Source organism: Jaculus jaculus, chromosome 2 (assembly GCF_020740685.1).
Source record: "Jaculus jaculus isolate mJacJac1 chromosome 2, mJacJac1.mat.Y.cur, whole genome shotgun sequence".
NCBI classification, from domain to species: domain Eukaryota; kingdom Metazoa; phylum Chordata; class Mammalia; order Rodentia; family Dipodidae; genus Jaculus; species Jaculus jaculus.
The window spans coordinates 106,185,475-106,203,670 of record NC_059103.1 but is presented as its reverse complement, the minus strand read 5'-3'; the positions used below and the strand labels follow the sequence as shown (position 1 = coordinate 106,203,670).

Below are 18,196 nucleotides of genomic sequence, written 5' to 3'. Positions count from 1 at the left end.
TAAACAGATAATCTAAGTGATACCTTAAAGAAACTGAAGATAACAGCTGTGGACAGGACTGAAGATAGTTTAGAAGGATGCTTGGATTGTCTGCTTCAGGCCCTGGCTCAAAATAGTAAGTTTTATTGTTAACTCAAGTTCCAAACAAAAATGAATGAATTCAGTGTGCTCAGAATTTGGTATATGATTAAGCACATTCTTTTGATTCTTTTTTATACTTGAATCCTGAGATTGCTTTCAGTGTTCCATCCTCCTACCTACCCTCCACCCCCAAGGTACTCAAAGCCCAACTCATAGGCAAAGAAAGGAGAAATTGATTGGTAATGACATTTATATCAGTCCCAGAGAGGAGCCATTATTTCTTTCCTAACAGACAAACCACAGTTGTTTTTCTTTTTTCTCTTAACACCTACATTTGTGCTTAAAAAGGAGGAGGAGAAAGGAAAAACTGAAGGGAATCTTAAAGCACTTTTTTTCTGAGCTGTTATTTACCTTTTAAAACAGTTTTATTTTAAAACCTTAAGTATATTCTTACAGTATGTATACCATAAATAGTCATCCAAAAATTCCTCACAATTTGAAGTCAAGTTTGATGTTTGGTATTATGGTAACTCATTTCAAAGATAGAAATCACATAATTTTTCATTAGTAGTCTTAAGTTTGTACTTGATTTAACATAGTTTTATTCAATAATTTCTGTATTATTATAGTGAATAGTTAGGTTAAAAATGATTTTCATCTGTTACTGCAATTCTGCTTGGTCATACTGTTTTTGTATTTAATTATGTCATTTTGTTTTTATGGACTAATTATGTAGCTGACAGAGAATTCACCAAGAATATATATTGGTATGGCTTCAATTTCAAGCACTAAGAGATGTTATTTCTTTTTTCTTTTTCTTTTTATTAAGTTGCCTAGAAAAATCTAAATGAGTGATTACAGTACTATTCTTCATCGACAAAGTACCTTTTAAAGCTAGATTGTTAACTTTTCTTTTCACTGTAATGGAAATAGCTTAAGGGAGGAAGGATTTGTTTTGGCTGATAGACGTGGCAGATCATGAGGAGCAGAGTTGCTCAACTCATGGCAACCCGGGTGAGAGGAAGACCTGTAAAGGAACTTAGTAATTCTCTTTCAGCTAGTACCTCCTACCCCCCCCAACCAAAAAAAAAATCCCCAGCACCTTCCAAAATCGTGACACCAGCTGTAAATCAAGCATTCAACACATGAGCCTGTGGGGAACAGTTCAGATGCAGACTAGGGCATAGTCTGTATTCCAGCCATTCTGTTTCCTTTGAGATAATGGTTATTTTATCCTAGAGATAGCAGACAGTGCTGAAACAAGTTCAGTAAGAACATGTACATAAGGCTCAAGATGGTAAAGAAAAAAGAGGCTGTGCTGTCATTATAGGAGAAGCAGGCTTTTTATATTTAATACAACTAAGTAAAGTTAAAATGAAATCTCTTGGTGTTACTTTTCAGTAGTAGCCCAGTAAGTACCTGTCTTAGTGAAGATTACAAGTATAAAACATTCTACTATAATCATAGAAGTACTTTTGCATAGCATAACACTGGTCTCGAAACTCGAAAGAATTCAGTAGTGACTAGGTTTTTGACAAATGTCCATGTAGATAACTATACATAATGACATTCTTATTTTATGTAAATTACTTCAGCTTTTTTTCTTTCATGGTTTTTGAACCAGGGTGTCTAGCCCAGGCTGATGTCAAATTCTACTTATAGCCCAGGCTGGACTCAAACTCAGCCTCAATATCCTGAGTATGCCTCCATGCCTGGCATCCAGCTTGTTTTTGAAATTGTTTTATTATAATCTCTCTTTTGAAATATTTTATTTATTTATTTATTTGAGAGAGAAAGAGAGAGAAAGAAAGAATGGGCACAACAGGGCCTCTAGCCACTGCAAACAAACTCCAGATGCATGCACTCCCCCCCTTGTGCATCTGGCTTATGTGGGTCCTAGAGAATCAAACCGGGATCTTTTTGGCACTGCAGGCAAAACGCCTTAACCGCTAAGCCATCTCTCCAGCTCCTTATAATCTCTTTATTTCCCATCACCAGTTTTGATTTTTTTTTCTTTTCCTCTATGTTTGTTGGGAAAAGGGGGAATTTTTTTTTTCTTTACTTTGTAAAATTTATTTATTTATTTGAGAGAGATAAATTAAGAGAGAGAGTGGGTGTTCCAGGGCCTCCAGATACTGGTGATGAACTCCAGATGCATGTGCCACTTTGTGTATCTGGCTTACATGGGTCCTGGGGAATCAAAATGAGGTCCTTTGGCTTTGCAGGCAAACATCTTAACTGTTAAGCCATCTCTCCAGTCCCCCCTTTTTTTTAATTAATTTATTTATTTATTTTAATTTTTATTAACATTTTCCATGATTATAAAATATATCCCATGGTAATTCCCTCCCTCCCCACCCCCACACTTTCCCGTTTGAAATTCCATTCTCAATCATATTACCTCCCCATTACAATCATTGTAATTACATATATACAATATCAACCTATTAAGTATCTTCCTCCGAAAAGGGGGAATTTTTTAAGGAGACCACTTGCTTTAGAAACTGATGGACATGCAGGTGATATCCTCGGTTTACAAGTAAAATGGTATAAGTTGTCTTCTTACGGGGATGAAGATGAAGGGAAATGAGAAAAGGAAGCAAGCATTTTACAGCATTGGGGCTGCGAGATGCCTTAGCAGTTAGAATGTTTGCCACACAAGCATTGGGACCTGATTCCCCAGCACCCTAGTAAACAGCTGGGTGTGGCCACACCTGCCCTTAATCCTAATCCTGTGGAAAGTGGAAGCCAGGGAGAATCACTGGGGCTCCCTGGTCAGCCAGTCTAACTGAAAATAGCTCCTGATTCAGTGAGAGACTCTCTCTGAAGGAAACATTCAGATGAGTGAAAGAGAATGACACGTGACATTCTCCTGTGGCTTCCTCATGTATGGATACATCCATCACACATACACACAGAGAAAAGTTTGCAGCCTTTTAAAAAACAGATTCAGGGGCTGGAGAGATGGCTTAGCGGTTAAGTGCTTGCTTGTGAAGCCTAAGGACCCTGGTTTGAGGCTCAATTCCCCAGGACCCACGTTAGCCAGATGCACAAAGGGGGTGCATGCATCTGGAGTTTGTTTACAGAGGCTGGAAGCTCTGGCATGCCTATTCTCTCTCTCTCTCTCTGCCTCCTTCTCTCTGTCGCTCTCAAATAAATAAATAAACAAAAATAAAAATAAAAAACAGATTCAAGAAATACTGGTAAGCATATAAACTAGGTTGAATTTGAGACCCATTGTGGGTTTATTTGTTATACCTGTTTATTGAAAATGGTCCTAAAGTTTTGTATTACAAAATGTTAAGAACATATAACTACAAGGTACATAATAAAACCTGGAAAATATCAACATAATGAGTGACTTCCCAGAAAGGAAATAAAAGAAGTGTTATTTTAAAAACCTAAGGCAATATTTATAAACATTTTCTATTTTTTTAATTATTTATTTATTTATTTATTTATTTATTTATTTATTTATTTATTTATTTGAGAATGACAGACACAAAGAGAAAGACAGATAGAGGGAGAGAGAGGGAATGGGTGCACCAGGGCTTCCAGCCTCTGCAAACTAACTCCAGATGCGTGCGCCCCCTTATGCATCTGGCTAACGTGGGACCTGGGGAACCGAGCCTCGAACCGGGGTCCTTAGGCTTCACAGGCAAGCGCTTAACCGCTAAGCCATCTCTCCAGCCCATATAAACATTTTCATGTCTAAGACTACCAACACAAAAGAAATTAATACAGGTAAAAGGAGTTCATGCAGATGGTCAGTCTTTGACTTAAGAGTTGTATCTGTCATTGGAAATGATATCCCTTCAGAAATACAAATTTGAAATTTATTCACTGTATATAGATTTGGTATATCTGAACTGTACATTGCAAGTGATTACAATCTGAAACTAGAATTTTTTACTTTGAAATATGACTCTGAAGTGGTTTCTTCCCTTCCTCCTCCTCTCTTTCCTTCAAGTATGGTACTGTAAATTGTAAAAGATTAAGAATTAGAATATTTGAAAACTTACTGGATTTTTATAGAACACATTTTGCTTAACCAAGCTTTCTCTGTAAATCTCTGATCCAAATTAATAAGTCATTCATTCACTCTCATAAACACTTCAGATCTCACTTTAAAAATATTTTTAGTAAATATATGAAGGCCACCAGCCAAGATATCAGTCTGTTTGTTCTGGTGTCTTTTGATTAAGAGTGTAGCTACAAGATTTCTAGTAATACTTGCTGAACTTTAGCATGGTTATATGTTCATATGCTCATTTGAAAATTTTAAAACAATAGGCTACCTCTTGTCTTTCCCTAAACATAAAGACAGGGTTTATCTTTAGAGATTATGAAATCTCAGTTACTTTGCAAAAGAAACTACTAGTTTAGAGACACAAAGATGAGGAAAATTAACATGATAATCATAAGAAGAGCATCTTGTTAATTAATTAATTGGATTTTCAAAGTAATGTTTGGCTCTAGTCCAGGCTGACCTGGAATTCACTATGTAGTCCCACACTGGTCTGGAATTCACAGTGATCCTCCTACGTCTGCCTGGGATTAAAGATGTGTGCCACCACAGCTAGTCTTAAGCATTGTTGTTTTTTAAATTTAATTTTATAGAAAGTTATATACTTTTATCCCCTGCCCCATTCCCATTTCTTTGGGAGCCTTTCTCAGTGGATTTTGGTATTCTCTATGGAATCATGAATGCCTCAGTCAGTCTCTGGGGAAGCGGGGTTACCATGCTTCAGGGTATTCCTATCCACATGGTAGCTCTGGCTCTAACAGTCTTTCTGCTTCCTCTACTTCAATTTAAACACTTTAAAAAGTTACTTGTTTACAAGCAGAGAGAGAATGAGAGAGGGAATAGGCACACCAGGGCCTCTTGTCACTACTAATGAACTCTGGAAACCTGCGCTGCTTTGTGCATCTAGCTTTATGTGGCTACTGGGGATCTGAAACCTAACCAGCAGGCTTTGCAAGCAAGCAGCTTTAACTGCAGCCCCTTATGCCCTCTCTCCCCAATATAGCCTTCATTCTCTTTTCATATTACACGTTTCCTTTTGCCCTTCCTCACTTCTCTTCACCTCTTGTTTGCCTCTACTTGTCTCCTTTCATATCTTATATCTAACTATATATCCCCTTATTTACATGAAAACATTAAAAGGTAGGATCCACATATGAGAGAGCACCATGCGACTTTTGTCTTGCTGAGCCTGGGTTAATGCAATATAGTTTTTTTTTCTATTTCTATCCATTTTCCTGAAATTTTCATAGCTTTATTTTTCTTTATAGCTGACTAAAATTCAGTTTTATATATGTACCACATTTTTATTTTAAGTTCATCAGTTGATGGACATCTAGGTTTTGTTCTATTTACTAGCCATTGCAAATAAAGCAGGAATGAATATGGACGTGTAAGTATTTGTCTCACAGGGTATAAAGTCCATTGGCTAGATCATATGATAGTTCAATTTGTAGTTTTCTTTTTTTTTTTTTTTTTGGTTTTTTGAGGTAGGGTCTCACTCTGGTCCAGGCTGACCTGGAATTTACTATGGATTCTCAGGGTAGCCTTGAACTCATGACGATCCTCCTACCTCTGCCTTCCGAGTGCTGGGATTAAACGCATGTGCCACCATGCCCGGCTCAATTTTGCCACGGACTGACTCTCGGGGAGATCAGGACCGAGGGAGAACAAGGGCGAAGGCTCAAGGAGAACTCGGGATTCAGCGAGGAAATGACAGACAGACACACTCTAAGTTGAATATGCTGCTGTGATTTACTGAAGTTTTCATCAAGGTTTTATACAGATTGAACAAGTGATCTCAAGAATTATTAATCTAAACAATCTTAAGTATTGTTCTACTCTAAGCATACATATAGTGTTTATCAGGCAGGAAATGTACCCATTTTCTGAGAAGCACGTCTTGCCATTGACCACAACATTATATGAACAGAAACTAGGGCAAAAGGTATGAGGTGAATAACAGGTTACTTATTTCTTATACCCCAAGGACTGTCATGCCCCAAGGACTGTCCCAAACCATCTTTTTTCCACTTATTAAATCATTTATATAATCCTCATATTCATTATAAAAGTGTTTCCATCCAAAAGACCACCAATATTTTAAGGCTGGTGTAATACTTTCCAGAAATTCCCTTCTTACTTGTTTATTGTATAAACACCAAGGCTTACACTTCCTTGCTAAGCGTTCCATAAATGGAAGAGAATGCCATAGCCTCCTTTTTCCTTCATAATTCACCCATCTATTACCGAATTCATCATATCCTCCCTCATAGGGGAGTGGATCTAAGTAGTTTCCAGCTCTAGGAGTCCACTTCGGTGGTGTCCACCATCTGCCCTTGATCAAGTACTGAACATATCCCCCAGGAAGTTTCCTGGTGGGAATGCCTAAGTTTTGTAACTCCTTTTCTGCAGAACTGTCATGCTTCTTAGGAACATTACCGATCAACATTTCTACTTTCATATTGTCAGGCTTAGTATCGTTCTTAAACATCATAAGCTGTTTTTGCTCTACACCAACAAAAAATTGTCCTAAAGTTAATTTTTTATTCTTAGTAGAGTTATACATTCCCTCCATTGCCCTAATTATAGGAGGGGCACATTCAATGCTCAGATTGTTCTTGTACTCTGATTGCGTGCATGATTACTAGTAAGCGTTGAATTAGCTGTTCTTAGACAAACAACTAGAAGGAAGCAGGAAAGAAACAGAACGCAGAAAACAGCCCATTGGCGCCAGCAATCGGGTCTTCGTGACTTCTTATGGGCAGCAGGAACCATTACAGTAACCGACTGCCAAGGGGTCACCGGGGGCATCCCTCCGAGGAGTGCTGGCCCTCTGTCCTCAGCTCTCTTCCAGTGTAGAGGCATCTTTGCTACACAGGCGAGGTCGCTGTGGACGTAGCACAATTTGTAGTTTTTGAGAAAACACCACACTGATTTCCATAGTAGCTGCATCAATCTACACTACCATTAACAGTGAATAAAGGTTCTCAAAACCTAACTGTGGTGGTTTGATTCAGGTGTCCCCCATAAACTTAGGTGATGTGAATGCTAGCTCCCCAGCTGATGGATATTTGGGAATTAATGCCTCCTGGAGGGAGTGTATTGTTGGGGGCGGGCTTAAGGGCTTTATAGCCAGTTTCCCCATGCCAGTGTTTGGCACACCCTCTTGTTGCTGTGGTCCACCTTCTGTTGGCCAGAGGGTGATGTCCACCCTCTGCTCATGCCATCGTTTTCCCCTGCCATCATGGAGCTTCCCCTTGAGCCTGTAAGCCAAAATAAATCTCTTTTTCCCAGAAGCTACTCTTGGTTGGGTGATTTCTACCAGCAATGCGAACCGGACTGCAACAGTAAAGTGGTACCGAGGAGTGGGGTTGCTGCTAGACACCTGACTATGTGGCTTCGGCCTTTTGGAGCTGTTTTTTAAGAGGAAAGTGGAAGGAGTTGAAACTTTGGCCTAAGAGATGCCTTGCAGTGCTGTAAGTACAGCTTGATGGTCTATCCTGGTCAGAGCTGAAAGACCTGAAGGCAGTAAGAACTATGGACTGTGAGGTTTGGCTTATGAGGGTGAGAAAGTGCTTTTGCCTGGACTGGGCTAGCAGTTTGTGTGAGAAGCTTGCTCTTGTGCCCATGTCCTAAGAAGTTGTGCAGGGTTGCTTTGCGTAGAAATGAACTGGTGTGTGCAGAGGGATATGGCACAGAAAGAAAAATCTTTGGGTGAACTCTTGCCCATTCAGCTGCAGCTGAGAGATTACAACCTTTGAGACTGGACTAGCTGACCTGCGCTGGGGCAACAAGAATGTCAACTCTTTTGAAGGGGCCTGAGTGCTCAAGGAGTGTCCTATTCTTCAAAGTCTGCTTTATTCCCCCCTGGATTAACAAATTGGCACCCTACCTGGTATCGTGGAGTACAAGAAATGCTGGAAAGAGGGTCATTGAGTTACAAGTTCAGGGGATTTCATCCCATCGTAGCAGGGAAAGTATGACGAAGTGGCTCACTGTGTCAGTTCTTCACTTGGCAATGGAACAGGAAGCAGAAAGCAACACTAGGGCTAAGTTAAACCTTCAAAGTCCTGCCCCTGTACACCTATTTCTGCCAGCCACAATCCACTTCTTTTAAATTTATTTAAATTTATTTATTTATGAGGGAGAGAATAGGCACACTAGGGCCTCCAGCCATTGCAAATGAATTGCAAACACATGTGCCACCATGTGCATCTGCCTTATGTGGGTTCTGGGGAATTGAACCTGGGTCCTTTGGTTTTGCAGTCAAGTACCTTAACTGCTAAGCCATCTCTCCAGCCCCACACTCTACTTCTTAAAGTATTCCCATTCTCTTGACCATCCATCATTACCTGCCAGGGAGCAAGCACTCAAAATATGTGAGGAACATTTCAGATTAGAACTGTAACTGTATAAAATAATTTAAATGATACTTTATTCCAAGTTTGTACAGGAAATATATAACATTCTTAATATTTAGTATTCTAGGACTGACTTAAAATCATTGAAAACTGTTGGAAGCTCTAGCTGTCTGAGGTTACATATTTGATTGACATTAACTGAATTATTTGTTCATGCACAGTGGTCCCAATTATCTTCTGATCCAGTTACCCATGGTTAACTGTGGTATTAAAATAACAAATGAAGAGCTGGAGAGTTGGCTTAGCAGTTAAGGCACCTGCCTGAGAAACCTAAGGACCCAGCACCAGTACCCATGTAAGCCAGTTGCACAAGTGGCACATGCATCTGGAGTTCATTTGCAGTGGCTAGAGGCCCTGGTGCACGCATTCTCTCTATCTGCCTCCCTCCTTGTCAAATAAATAAATGAAATAACAAATGGAAAATTCAAGAAATAAACAACTCCTGCGTGTGTGTGCGCGCGTGCGTGTGCATGCGCTTGTTAAGGCTTGACATCAGGTATTTTCCCTGTGTACTTTATTATTTTAGACATAATCTTTCTGAACCTAGAGTTCATCCTTTCAACTAGACTAGCTAGCTAGTGAACCCAAGTGAGTCCCTGTCTCTTTCTTCACAATGCTGGGATTATAGGTACATACTACCACCCCTGAAATTTTTGGGGAAGGATTGAAGCAATCTCTATTCCAGGCTGACCTGGAACTTACTCTGTAGCCTAGACTGGCCTCTAACTCACCACAGTCCTCCTACCTCAGCCTCTTGAGTGCTGGGACTAAACGTGTACGCTGCCACATCTGACTTCAACATTTGTGTGTGTGTGTATTTGGGATTTGACTCATAACCTCAAGCTAGTGCAGCAAAAACTTTACTTGCTGAGTCATCTTACCATACCTCCCCTGTCATATTTTTGAGACTGGGTCTCCCACTGGCCTAGAATTAAACAGTTCTAGCTAGACTACCTGACCAGTAAGCCCCAGAGATCTGTCTACTCCAGTGTTGGAGTTACAAGTGTACCTGGCTTTTTTATATGGGTATTGGGAACTGATCTTAGGTCCTCATGCTTGCAAGTCAGGCACTTTAGAGACTAAGCAATCACCCTAACCAAATTCATAACCTCAACTGCATGCCCTTTATTATTTTTTGTAAATCAAACAAAGGTTAATTAGCAAAACAGGAAGCAAAAGCAGAAACAGAATAGCTCTCCAGCCTTAAGGGGTCTAAAATGGTAGCTCTGCATGCCATTTTTAGTAGTAGAATGAATCTTTGCACCAGTCCTCCTGGCATATGAATCGTTGTTTTGTCCAGCATACTCATGCATAATGTTCCTTGTCTGTCAGTTACTAGTAGCTATCTCAGTTATCAAACCTGTTGTCTATCAGATCAACTATCAGATTGACTGTTGTAATTACTTGTTCTCAAATAATCCTTTATAGGGCTGGGGAAATGGCTCTGTAGGTAAATGTGCTTGCTGCACAAGAATTAGAATCTCCAACGGAGAGTAAGTTAGCACCCGGAAAATTGAGATAACAATTACTTTTTTTGATAGAGAGTTGGTAGGTGTAGGCCCCAACACCTCAGCACTGAAGCAGACCAAAAATGAACCCAACATGGCTCAGGGAAATTTTGCGGAAGAGGGGGCAGAAAGAATGTCAGAGTCACATGTTGGGTCATGATATGCAGAGACATTTATTGTACCAATAACTGTGGGCTAACTCCACAATTCACGACCCATTTACATCAACAAGGAGGGTCCAATGGGAGGGATAGATCATGGATGAGCCTAAATAATGATACCAAACTGCCTGTATTTGCTGAAAAGAAAACTAATAAGTTAAATTTAAAAAAAAGAATTAGAATCTAAGTTCAATCTCTTAGTACCCATATAAAAATGCTGAGCATGGCCATACATGCCTGTAACCAGTGCTGAGTGGAATGGAGACACAATTATCCTTGTAGCTTTCTGTTTAACCAGTCTAACCAAAAAAACAGGGAGTTCCAGATTCAGTGAGAGAGACTGTCTCAGGGAAATATGGTAAATGAGCAATATAACAGTATACCTGACATCTTCCTTTGGCCTCTCCACAAATGTGAATAGGGTGCACATATATGTCTTATACCGTGTACTCATACCACACATATTATATACAGTCATACACACCAAAAAAGAGAATAACCTTTATATTACTTACAGATGGTCTGCAGATGCAAATGTGATGGTGGTCAGGCCACAAACTTCTTACTTCAGCTGTAAACAGAAGAGTTCTCAACTAAGTAAGGAAAGAATTGTATGCTGATATGGCTAAGGTGTATGTTAAGAACACACCTCTTTTCATCCATGAAATTATGAGCAAGGAAAAAGAAATTTATGCTAGTTTGGCTATTCTGTCCGAAACTAAGTACACAGTTTGGCACAAATGTTGGTTAAAGTAGGAATAACATATTTCTAGGTGGGAACATGATGGCAGTGTATTGTGATGATGTGCGGTAAGACACCATGCAGATAGTGTCTTATCTCTCATCATCAGAAGAGGAGTGAATATAGAAAACATCACATTCACATAAATGATTACAGTCTATTATTTTAATGGCTTTTTATTATTATTACTAATCTGTGATTATATCTAATTTACAGACTTATCTCCATTCCTAGGTGTGTTTGAGAAACAATGGCATATATACATATAGTTGTATAATATTTATATGTATGTATGTTGTAGTCAGTGCCACACTGCTGGGATGAACTTCCAAACCAAATATAGTTCATGAGACAAACAGGATTTATTTCAGGCTTACAAATCCAGGGGAAGTTAAATAATGGCTAAAGAGGCTGGCCCCCTTCCACAGATCCAAGTAGAGAGAGAAAACCACCACCAAAAGCAAGCATCAAAAACTGGCAGCCAAACAGTGGGGAACCCCCAGCAAAGCTCAAGCACTCTGCCTACCTTAGGCTGGAATGCAGGTCCACCCCAAACATACCTTAGAGTTGGACTCCAGGATCTGCCCACAGTGACACTTACTCTGTCCAGGTGGCTGGAAATCCAAGTTAAATGTTTTTTTTTTTTTTTTTTTTTTTTTTTTTGGTTTTTCGAGGTAGGGTCTCACTCTGGCCCAGGCTGACCTGGAATTAACTCTGTAGTCTCAGGGTGGCCTTGAACTCACGGCGATCCTCCTACCTCTGCCTCCCGAGTGCTGGGATTAAAGGCGTGCACCACCACGCCCGGCTCAAGTTAAAAGCTTTTAATAAAACACTTGAGTCTATTGGGGGACATAAATTGAAATACCACAATGTGTTATGTATGTTATAGTATTTCATTGCTTGTCTTTGATAGCCCTTGTATTAATGATGACGACAGCATGCAAAATTAATGATACTGGCTATTTGGACATTCCAAAAAGGAACCACACACTTATACACTCATGCATGCATATACATATATATATAGTATATGGTTTGTTATTGTGTATAGCATTCATATACTTGGTGCTTTTATACTGTCTACAATTTTAGATATCCAGAATCCTGTTGGCGAACTACTTTAAATACTATGTTCACATCCTCTGGCTATATGAATGAACAAGCTGTGTTTCAGTCTTGGGTTATTCCTGGAGGTTTCATTTCAGTGCACTGTTCCCTTCTTCTTTTTGTGCTGCAATACAGACCTTTATAGTCTTTATAGTCTCTTATTAACTTACCTACAGTCCTTTTCACTGTCAAACTGTCTGCACACTGGTAACCCTAGAAGCAATGAAACCCTGAATTCCTGGCCCCAGGTACCCAATAGCAGCCACCAGAAGGCAGCAACATCTAGGACACACTTTGTCTCACTCAGCAGCTGGGCACTGGGTGAAGAGTTTCTGAGCACTCGGAACACAGACTGAAGACTTACAGAAGCATTAAGAAGGCATGAGGCCACAGGGAGCTCAGACCATAGAAGGCATTTGACTAGGAAGAGTCAGAGCAGTGTGTTCCAATCATGGAAGGGTTTTGCTGGCCTGCCAAGAGACGAAGGCAGAGGATCCCAACATCTGAAGCTTGGAAAGTACAATACTAGCTGCTTTTAAGATTATAGGGTCCCAACTCAGGCTTCAACACTGGCTGGTAATAATGACTGGCTTTGAAAGTATAGAGTCATTAGTCTCTAAGTTTTAGACTAGAAAACCTATACCTGTCTAGATCCTCTGAGGTATAAAAGTTTTGCCCATAAGCCTCTGGCATTTAGGAGCTTAGAATACCAACTCTAAGGAAGCTACCCCTTGCCTATTCATGATTTCCATCTCAGTAGAATAAAAGGACCTCCACCCAAGGAGTTGTGATAAAACTGTTGGAGAGACAAGATCATTTCAGTACAGCATCAAGAAACCAGCAGGTATGGAGTCCTTAATGGTGCCTTGTTACTGTGTCTTCACTTGGTAGAAGGTGGGTAGAAAGGGGATGGGAAGAGCAAACCATGTCAGCTCTCTGAAGCCTTTTATAATAACATTAATGCAATCATGAAGGCTATGCCTTCATAACCTTTTTCTTTTTTTTTCCCATATTTTATCTGAGACTAGGTCTTACACTGTAAACTTAGAGCTCATTATATAGTTTGTTACCCTTAAACTTGAGGCAACACTTCTGCCTCCATCTACTAAATGCTAGTATTATGACCTTCCAAGCAGTATGACAGCTAGCTATCTCCCTGCTGGCTAGCTGTCATAGTGCTATAAAGTGCTTATGTGAGCTGCTTGAGTATAAGTCATCGACCATGTGAACAGACAGTGGATTTTGCAAACTACAAAATCAACTGCCCATATAAGATGTACCCCCAGGTGAAGCAATAGCTCACAAATTGTGGGAATTAATAAATACTCTTTGATTGAATATGAGGCCTGCCTGTTCAGTTGTAGGGAAATTCATGCCTGGTACTGAAAAACTGAGTCAAAGCCTATGGCTTGGAAGTTAAAAAGTCATGAAGAGCCAGACATGAACCACAGTCCACCTATAATCCCAGCACTTGGTAGGTAGAGGCATGTGTTGCCTCAAGTTTAAGGGCAACCTGAGCTAAATATTCCAAGCTGAGATCCACATATAAGAGAGAACATGTGGCATTTTCTATTTCTAGGCCTGAGGTACCTCATTTAGTATATTTTTTTCCTAGTCACAACTCCTCGTAGCCTTTTGACTATGTTTATTCTTTAGTGTGGATATTCCATGCAGTTCTCTCTGTATGGCTGGTATAATGCTCATATATTCATATAGGCAGCCTTTATTGTGCAAATTTTTCTTTCCCTTTGTATTATGAGGAATAATTTTTCTGGGTATGGTAATCTTTCATAATTTAAAATACTCCCTTTTCATGTCTTTCTGAATTTTAAAGTTTCTAATGAAAAAATCAGTGGAAATTGATACATAATATATATGATTTGTTCACACCTAAAGTAAAAAGCCACCTACTAAATGTAGGTGAACTCATTAGAATATTTGAGGACTACTCAAATATGATTGAGTTTATGTTGTGATATGATACTCGGATTAATTGGTAAATATCTAAAGTTAGATTTGAAACACTTTATATAGTGGCATCCTGCTTTCATGAAGTTAAGATATGAATTCACATCTCCCCATTTTTAGCACAATGGTACAGTGTTTGGCATAGACTAAATACTATCTTCAGGCAAGTTAATATAATATTGAGATTTATCACAAGAAGTACTATAATTGAGGTTATGTTCAGTGTCTAATGGGAATGCACTTATTTTCTGTCCTTAAATTAAAAATAGTTATGACAGATCCAAAGGAAAGTCATAAAAGAATGAAAAGCCATAGGAAATTACTTGCCTCCAGTTCTTAATTCAACTTACTAAAAGTTATAATTATGGGCTAGAGAGAGCTCAGTGGTTCAAGTCACTTGCTTATGAAGCCTGATGGCTCAGGTTCAATTCCTCAGTGCTCACGTAAAAGCCAGACATAGAAAGTGGTATGTGCGTCTGGAGTTTGTTTTCAGGAGCCTCTGGTATGTCCCCCTCTCAAATAATAAATAAATAAATAACAAGTTTCAACTCTGTAGTCTTTGACTATTTTCCTTTAATTATGTTAGAGAATACTTACTGCTTTGTATAAACCAGAATTTATACAGTCTTATATTCTGAACATACAAGCTAATGCTTTATATCCTGGACCATTTATTTTATTTTATTTATTTGCAAGCAGAGAGCAAGAGAGATAGAAGAGAGACAGACAGAGAGAATGGGCACAGCAGGGCCTCTAGCCACTGAAAACAAGCTCCATATGCCCGTGCATCTGGTTTATGTTGGGGAATCGAACTTGGGTCCTTTGGCTACACAGACAGGTGCCTTAACCACTAAGCCATTTCTTCAGCCCCCTGAACCATTTTTTAATAATGTGGTTCAAGATCTTTGCTTTCCAATCCAGTAGACATCAAGCCACATGTAGTTTGCATTTGAGAGGCAGGGGATTGGAGGTGAAATGAGCTATAATTTCAAGGATTTAAAAATGCTTACTAAACTATGATTTTTGTATTGATTACACAGTAAAATACCAATTTAAAGCCAGATACATAAAGGGGTTCATGCATCTGGAATTTGCGGCATCAAGAAGCCCTGACACACCCATTTTCTTTGTTTTTCTCTCCTTCCTCTCTCCCACCCCTCCAGTCTCTCTCTAATAAGTAGAATGAAATTTTTTTGTTTTTTGTTTTTTTTTTTTTTGTTTTACGAGGTAGGGTCTCACTCTAGCCCAGGCTGACTTGGAATTCATTCTGTATTCCCAGGGTGGCCTCAAACTCAACAGCAATCCTCCTACCTCTGCCTCCTGAGTGCTGGGATTAAAGTCATGTGCCACCATGCCTGGCTAAAACAATTTTTTTTTAAAAGACCAACTACTCAAATCATGGACATACAAGGAAAACTTTAGGTCAAGGGGATAGAAGCAATTTTCAAAACAATTGTAGGAGAAAATTTTCCAAATCTTTAAAAAAAAAAGCCCATCCTAGAGGGAAAATACGGCTAACACTCACTGCTGAAACAGCTGTATTCAACTGAGCAAAACTTCTTAGATGCTGTTATTGATGTGAAAACTGACTGCATCAGACTGTTCTAAATTCATGGTGGCATAATTAAACAATATTCAATCACATCTGTTCTTTTCTGCATATGTTAAAATTAAAATACCAATTAAAAACTAATATATCTTCTCTTTAAATACTTACAGATACAATTTTAACATTATTAACAGTGGTGTAATGTAAAAGACTTTTTGCAGCCATAAGTTTAACAACATTCTACCTAAGGGAACCTGTAGTCTGCCTTTAGGTTTATAGTGCAAATAAAAAGTTCCAAAGTGGGGCTGGAGAGATGGCTTAGCGGTTAAGTGCTTGCCTGGGAAGCCAAAGGACCCCGGTTTGAGGCTCAATTCCCCAGGTCCCACATTACCCAGATGCACAAGGGGGTGCATGCATCTGGAGTTCATTTGCAGTGGCTGTGGGCCCTGGCACACCCATTATCTATCTACCTGCTTCTTTCTGTCTGTCTGTCGCTCTCAAATAAATAAGATAAAACAAAAAAAATTTTTTTTAAAGTTCCAAAGTGTTGGTCTGGGGAAATGGCTTAGCAGTTAAGGCATTTGTCTATGAAACTAAGGACCATGGTTCGATTCCCTAGTACTCACATAAGGCAGATGCACAAGGGGGCACATGCATCTGGAGTTCATTTGCAGTAGCTAGAGGCCCTGGCTTACCCATTCTCTCTTTCTCTCTTATCTGCCTCTTCCTTTCTCTTATCTCTCTCTCAAATAAATAAATAAAAATTCATTTTTTAAAAAGTTCCAAAGTACAGCAGCTGGCATTTCTTTTACCCTTTTTCTTGTTTGTGGCTTTTTGAGGTAGGATCTTCATGCTAACCTGGAACTCACTATGTAATCTCAAATTGGCTTCGAACTCACAGTGATCTTCCTATCTCTGCCTCCTGAGTGCTGGGATTAAAGGTGTGTGTTACCATGCCTGGCACAACTGACCATTTCCAAAATAACAGATAAAATATTAAGAAGGTTCATGCAAAAAAAACTTTACTAAGCAGTTGACCATAAAACTGGAATGCTTGTGTGTGTGTGGGTATGTGCATGTCATGGTGTGTATGGTGGTCTGAGGATAGCCTTGGTGTCCTCTTCTTCCTTTTAGATATGGAGTGTCCCATTGTTTTGCTGCTGCATTTGTCAGTCTTAACTGGCCAGCAAGCTTCCAGAGTCTCTTGGCTAAGTACTGTGGGGTTACAGGCACGTCAGGTGTTCATGGGTGCCACAGACTGAAACTTGTGCTGTCAGGCTTGCAAGCAAGCACCTTTAACTGTTGAGCCATTCTCCCAACTCCAAAGATCATATTTTTTAAAAATTAGTATGCTTTTGCCGGGCATGGTGGCGCACGCCTTTAATCCCAGCACTCAGGAGGCAGAGGTAGGAGGATTGCTGTGAGTTCAAGGCCACCCTGGACTACATAGTGAAATGAATTCCAGGTCAGCCTGAGCTAGAGTGAGACCCTACCTCGGGGAAAAAAAAAATAGTATGCTTTTTATTATTGGTGTTTCCTATGAGTAAGGAAATAAACAGCTTTTGTAACATAGGAAAGTAAGACTTAGCTTGATTTTAAGAAAACAGAATTTAATTACATATTTCTATTACAGAGCTCAGGGCCCAGATCTGATTTGTACCTTATAAACTTAAACACATTTCTAATTACTATTTTCACATAACCCAAGCATACCAAGTCTGAGGCAGTCCACAGTACCTTCTACAATTGAGAATACACTTGAATGTGTATTAAAGTACACTTAGGGCTGGAGAGGTGGCTTAGCGGTTAAACGCTTGCCTGTGAAGCCTAAGGACGCCGGTTCAAGGCTCGATTCTCCAGGACCCATGTTAGCCAGATGCACAAGGGGGCGCACGCGTCTGGAGTTCGTCTGCAGTGGCTGGAGGCCCTGGCGCGCCTGTTCTTTCTCTCTCTATCTGCCTCTTTCTCTCTCTGTTGCTCTCAAATAAATAAATAAAAATGAACAACAACAACAAAAAATTTAAAGTACACTTAAATGTATAGTAAAACAATATAATGACAATACCCTAAGAGGATACATTTTCAGATTTCCATTTTTTTTTTTAAAAACACCACCATGCTTGGCTCAAGTGTTTTTTTTTTTTAATTTTTTATTTATTAATTTGAGAGCGATAGACACAGAGAGAGACAGGTAGAGGGAGAGAGAGAGAGAATGGGCGCGCCAGGGCTTCCAGCCTCTGCAAACGAACTCCAGACGCGTGCGCCCCCTTGTGCATCTGGCTAACGTGGGACCTGGGGAACCGAGCCTCGAACCGGGGTCCTTAGGCTTCACAGGCAAGCGCTTAACCGCTAAGCCATCTCTCCAGCCCCAGATTTCCATTTTTAAAAAATAGGTACTACTTAAGATACCACAGATGTGGCTGGAAAATGCTGGTATTTATTAGCTTTTATCCCTGATCACTATCACTATGTTATATTGATCACCCTGCCCCACCTTCATTTCATTCTTAGTAGATCCTGTAACTGATTTGCTACTTGGAGTCCATGATTTGGTTTTGTGTTATTACTATTAGTCTACTGTTTGGTTATCTTTTTCCTTTTGGTGTTTAAAATAACATATCTAGCCAAAAAT

The 18,196-nt window shown here is 39.6% G+C and overlaps 1 protein-coding gene across 5 annotated transcripts in view; it reads left to right on the top strand.

The window, feature by feature from the left end:
* The window catches only part of Rap1gds1 (Rap1 GTPase-GDP dissociation stimulator 1), a 149,563-nt gene that overhangs the window by 25,104 nt on the left and 106,263 nt on the right, over positions 1-18,196 (top strand). For all 5 annotated transcript variants that reach the window (XM_045143260.1, XM_004661634.2, XM_045143259.1 and 2 more), the window contains exon 2: positions 8-115. In XM_045143260.1, the coding sequence (XP_044999195.1) occupies positions 8-115 (108 nt within the window). The remainder of the gene's footprint in view (positions 1-7; positions 116-18,196) is intronic.